The sequence below is a fragment of the Diadema antillarum genome, unplaced genomic scaffold, assembly GCF_040938485.1.
Source record: "Diadema antillarum isolate AM-2024a unplaced genomic scaffold, OU_Dant_1.0 seq00001076_RagTag, whole genome shotgun sequence".
In the NCBI taxonomy this organism is placed as follows: domain Eukaryota; kingdom Metazoa; phylum Echinodermata; class Echinoidea; order Diadematoida; family Diadematidae; genus Diadema; species Diadema antillarum.
Window position 1 is genome coordinate 2,190,787 of NW_027271899.1, and position 6,000 is coordinate 2,196,786.

Genomic DNA, 6,000 nt, shown 5'->3' on the forward strand with positions numbered 1-6,000 from the left:
CACTTCTTTCTCTACACACCATCAACAGTGTTTGCTCATCAGCTTTTTGGTGGGATTGAACAAAAGGAGGATGGAGTATGGAACAATGAAGACCTCGCTATCTTAGGGTACTAGTATGCCATTTAGGCGTATGGTTTTTAGCCACTAAAAGTATGGCATGAAGATTAACACCTTGTAATTAGAGGCGATGTAATGCTATTAGTAACGAGATCGAGTAGAGGTTTCACACTTACAGAAGTGCTCATGTGTAAACATGTTTAGAAGAATATGTTATCCATATCTCTGATTTATCTTCTTTTTTTTTTAAGTCTGAAAGCAAACAAGTATCATGTTTCACCAAGCAGGTTTCATAAATCATGTTTTACCTATCATGGTTCATATTCCCCCTTTCGTAAATTAGATTATGCATGTAATTTTTGCATCATTTGGTCACAAAATCGGAGTGAGACCAGAGTAATCAGCACTTTTTAGATGCTGCTAATTATCCATGTAATGTCAATGCAATGCCCAGATGATGCGGATTATTTTCACAGTGTGGTCAAAAGGTCACCCCCACCCCCAAATGCGTCATCTGAGGGATGTGTGCCTGTACCATGATGATTATCCATCTTTTCCAGATTTTTTTTTTTACAGGTGAAAGAAAAAAGTATAGATTATTTTTGGTGCACAGTTTTTGTGAATAGTCCACATTACTCTTATGCAGATAATTTAGTGATACATTTGTGGTAGGGGTACCAGGTGTTTTACAATTTATTTTCTTTCTTTTTTTTTAATCAGATCTTCGTGCTCATTTATAAGCTGAATGGTATGATCTCTATAAAGCATAATTGAGGATTTGGAGCTTTAATTGACCTTGTACTCACTTCTGCCATATGTGGTGCATCCATATAGTAGATACTCGTGCAGGAATTGGGAGTGCATCCAGTGTGACATGATTGTTTGAAAATCAGCCATTATATGGGCTCTGTGACTCAGCTAATGTGTGGAATATTGTTTGAAGAGAGTAGTCAGCGAGTAGCTGTGAACATGCCCGTAGAACACTTTAGGAAAATGTCTTGAAAAGTGATTAGAAACAAGTTCTTTTGTCATGCTGAACCCCCCCCCCCCAATAAATATATTTTTTGTCATCTCTGCTGCTTCTGTTTCCCCACAGGGTATCCTCTCTCTCTGTATCCTGTTTGAGTCCCTTCTCCAGACGCTCCAACCCCATCTGTTCTTCCACCTGCGGCAGATCAACGCTCACCCGTGAGTATCCCGTCTTCCGATCCACTGGGCGGCTTTAGACACGTACACCATTTTTCATCTTCATTCATCAATCCCTATCTATGTTTTCATGGCATTCCTTCCTTCAAATGATTTTATAGCTGTTTGTAAGTATTTTTTTTAATTTTAAATTTTGTTTTGCTTTGTTTTGTTTAATTTGGGAGTATGTTCTTTGTTTGTGTGTTGTTGTTCTTCTTCTTGTTTTGGGGAGGGGTGGAGGGTTGTAGGAAAATGCATCTTGTCTGCCAGTTTGTTGAAATTTTGAACATGTCTTGTGACTTTTACTCACTCCTTTCCTATATTTGTGTTATATATAACTCATTGTAGCCTTGCACCCTCAGTGTCTCTTTGTCTGTCTGTTTGTATGTATGTATGTATGTATGTACGTATGTATGTTCTCTGCTTCCCTTCCATGTGCTCCTTCTCACTACTCTCAATCTCTTCTTCTATCTCCTTGTTTCATTTCATGCTCTGTACGAGTTCATGTTGTTGCCTTCTTTTATCTTTGCACACACGTGAGCTGTTTCTATCATTTTGTGATGAACCTCATTGAATACATTTTCCATAATAGTACTGGTAGCTGGTTTATTGCTGTATGATGGATACCTGCTATGTGTCCTGGACCCTGTTGCATAAACAGATGCAATAAAACATAAGTCAGGTATTTTTATTCCTCTGTTCAGATAATGCACTCTCAATTCTAACTAAATTTTTAATACGATGTCCCTCTCCAGATTCCTAATCATGTCCATCTCTAGTTATGTTTCCTGTGTGTGCGTTTCCTCCTTTGCATGCACCTGTCCTGCTCTATCTCTTTCTCTCGCTCTCTTGTTTCTTTTTTTTTTTCTCCCCGTTTTCTGTCGTTTTTGTCTGAGTTTGCGTCATCAGCGACAACCCGGTGCACTCTCTCCGAAGAAGCGTTTGACCCCAAATCAAATCAGTGACATCATGTGGGGTGACATATGGGGGCATCTATTAGATCATCGGGCCTTGTAATGGGACGCGAGATTGACATAATTCGCCCGACTCTCTTTGATGCGATAAGTGCTAAGCTCCGAGCCTGACACGACTGGTGCACGTTTGTCAGTGGTGATGGGAAACTTGGCTGAATGAGCTTTCTCTGCCTGAAGGAGGCTTTTCCCCTCTCTCTCCCTCTCTCTCTCTATTTCTATCCCTCTCTCTCTCTCTCTCTTATACAGTATATACATATATACATATATATATATATATATATATATATATATATATATATATATATATATATATATTAATCCATCTATCATGAAAATGAGTAAATGTTATTTGAGTGAAAATAACTTTTATGGACTAATGGTCAGAAAATCAGTTAAGTGATGTCCTGTTTAAATCCTAGCTATCTTACCCCAAAAATGAAGCCACCACGGCATGTCAAAGGAAAGTCTATCCCATTTGATACAGTGCTTTGGCTGCCATAGTTTTTTAGTTTTTTATTTTTTTTTTTTGCTCTCCTAAACATTTGACATTTTGTAGATACGAGGTCTTGTTGCCCCAGCGATGCTATCTATCTATTTATCTATCTATCTATCTATCTATCCATCTATCTCTCTATCTATCTATCTCTCTATCTATCTATCTACATGTATCTATCTATCTATCAGTACAGTCCATGTAGCTTTATCTTTATATATGTACCAGACACTGTGTATCTATCTTTATATCTATGTATTTATCAGTCTGTCTCGCCACTGACCAGGTAGGTATCCTTCCATCTTTATTGATATATGTGTTGTGTGTATCCATCTCTTTTTCTTCCTTTCTTCTTTGTCTATCCATCCATCTAAAAATGACATCAGGCCACCAAATTTCCAAAAAGGCCGACACCTTTTGGTGGCCTGTTTGGGCACTTGAGATTTAACGCATTGAGGATGGACTGATTTTGCTACAACACAGATTTCTTATAGACACCTGCCCGAGTATACTCGGGACTCGTCCTCAACGGGTTAAGATTGATTGTTTTGTTTCCATGTATTTCTGGCCACTACATTTACTTTTTGGTCCACCAAAGTTTCAGATTTTAAAGATTTTAATGGCCCGAATGGGCCACCAGAGGAAAAAAGTTGGAGTCAAGCCCTGATATAGTTCTCCTTATTTTGCCTCATGCCAGACTGAAGATTGCCTTCAAGTGGATGATGAGGGCATACTCTGGCTACCTTGCCAGCGACCAGCTCCTCCTCCTCTGGGACCGCATCCTGGGCTACGATTCCATTGAGCTACTGGCAGGTGAGTGGGTTTTCAGGTGGGGGGGGGGGGGGGGGGAGGAGTCTCCTTACCTCACGGGCGGTATCGTGAAAGAGAGACGGGGAATTTCCGAGTGCGGTGATCGATTTCAGATCAACTCACCTTTTAATGAGGAGAAGAGGAGTCCAGGACAGTGACCTGTAGTCAGAATGTGGGTGTGATGCTATTTGCATGCCCACTTCAAGTATGCGAGGAGACTAACCTTCCTAAAGTTATTCTGTTGAAGATCAGATGTTCTGTTAGAGTACACTCTCGCTTCAAGCTCTGTAAGACAATGAAGGCATGCAGTGGTGAGATTGTGTTCATTTTCCATGTGATGCAGATATGTGTGAAAGGTTTACTCAAGTGTGATGGTATTCTTGAGAAAATACAGTCATGACATACCAGAGACTCCAACCCCAAGCCCCTTCTGATCTGGAGATTCTCCCGCCTGAAACCCCTAGCGAACGGGAAACTCTAACTTGATGTGCGCAAAGCGCAAAGTTCTAGGGTTCTAGATTCTCTCTCCGTGCTATCTAAGGCTTATTTTTCAACATACACTGACAATAAGTAAGAAATCATTTCAAGCGGGAGACACAGAGCCAGGGCGGGAGAAATTAAATCTCAAGTGGGAGAACAAGGGATTTTGCAAAAATTGGCTTTCGGCGGGAGATCTCCCATAGAAAACAGGAGAGTTGGAGTCTCTGACATACAGCTGCATGACTGACACTGAAGCCAATACAAATGCAGAGAAGGTTTGAATGATTCAACATGATGAGACAATTTAGAAGGGGAGGATACGTTGTTGTTGTTGTTGTTTTTTCTTGCTACATTAGAAATGTCATTAATATTGTAAAAGGAAATCTCTTAACCGTTGACCTGGGGGGCATTTCATGAAGGACCTTGTCGGATAGAATATCTGACAAGTCAATTATATGCGACAAGTTTTGAGAAAATCTTTAGTCTGATTGGCTGATTTCTCTGAACTTGTCGGATATAATTGACTTGTCGGACATTTTATCCGACAAGTTCCTTCATGAAATGCCCCCCTGATGTCCAGCGTTACTGTACATTGTATTTCAAGTTTTCATGTAGTATAAGTTTTTTCACAGTTTTAGAATGCAGAGTACTGTTGTCATTTATCTCTAAAGCTTGCATACCTAACTTGAACGATGACGTTTTATTTCAGTTCAAGCTATAGTGTATCACATGCATTTGATATGACTAATACATACCTGCCAACTGTTCAATTTTAATCTGAATATTCAGATTTTTCACTGAAAGAAAACGCATTAATTTCATTGTGTTCTGTTTTTTTTTTTAATATTTGTTAATAGTAAAGTATATGAAATTTATGAAAGTTCAGATTTTTAGATAATTCTTCTTTGTTTGTTCAGATTTATTAAGTCTCAGGGTTGGCAGGTATGACTAATGTCATGACCAAAGGAGGGGGCAAAAGACAAATGTGACCCGCTACAACAAAATGATCCTAAAGTCGGGCGAGGTCGATTATTTGAAAATTGCATGACACAATTCCCTAATCTTTCTGCTTTAAATTGATATATAACACATCTTATAAAAATAATCGGCTGCGAAGATATCGATGTTTAAAAGAGAGCATGTCGAGACGTCTGGGAAATCACTGTTTCGAGAAAAGCACCCTAAAAGTTCTCCTTGCGATGCAATCGCGATCAAGGGACACGCAAGTCAGTATTCACCTCCGGACAATAGAAGGTAAGCCCTAGCAACCCCCGAAATGCTCATTCAAACACAGCGTCGGCGGTCTCCTCACCGTCCAATCAGTGACCAGGATGCCAGGAGAAGCGGCTGGGCATAGCGCACCCCGCCACCACGCACCAGTCGACTGGGGAGTGTGCGAGCTTCACGCTTCGGTTAGCGGCAAGCAGCAAACTGACCAATGAGATCACTCTGGTAGTTGTTAGGGGCGGAGCCTATCTGTGGCGCTCAATCCAAATGTTCGAACCAGTTTCTGCTTCGTTGAAACACCAAAAAACATGGCCCAGAAAAACGCTATTTTTTAATCTTTCCTTTCATCATTTTGCTTCAAAATTTCGACAGATGATAGAAGACATGTCAGACTCTAATAATATGTCAAATTCAGAAAATCGTAAGTTTTGACCAATTTTGATGCTCTGACTTCAAACTCGATTTTGACGGCTTCGACCGTGCGCGACTTTAGGACCATTTTGTTGTAGCGGGTCACAAATGTTCATGTATGCACATACATGTATAAGGCCATATACTGTATCAATGCCTTCAAACCACAATTTGCCAATGATCCCTCGTTCTATGTCCGATCATTTTTTCTCAGTCTTGGCAGTGGCCATCTTTGCATTCCGACGCACCAACCTACTGGAAGCCAACACTCAGCCCTCAGTAGAGGCCATCCTTACTGACCTTACCACCCTGCAGGTCACGCCCCTCCTACAGATTGTCCTCTTCCCCCAGTCGGGGTCATGA

General features: G+C 40.5%; 1 protein-coding gene across 1 annotated transcript in view; it reads left to right on the top strand.

Annotated features, from left to right (window-relative positions):
• The window catches only part of LOC139743413 (TBC1 domain family member 19-like), a 242,274-nt gene extending 236,274 nt beyond the window's left edge, over positions 1-6,000 (top strand). Inside the window, exons 13-15 of the mRNA XM_071653897.1 lie at positions 1,154-1,245; positions 3,407-3,522; positions 5,852-6,000. Of these exons, the coding sequence (XP_071509998.1) occupies positions 1,154-1,245; positions 3,407-3,522; positions 5,852-6,000 (357 nt within the window). The remainder of the gene's footprint in view (positions 1-1,153; positions 1,246-3,406; positions 3,523-5,851) is intronic.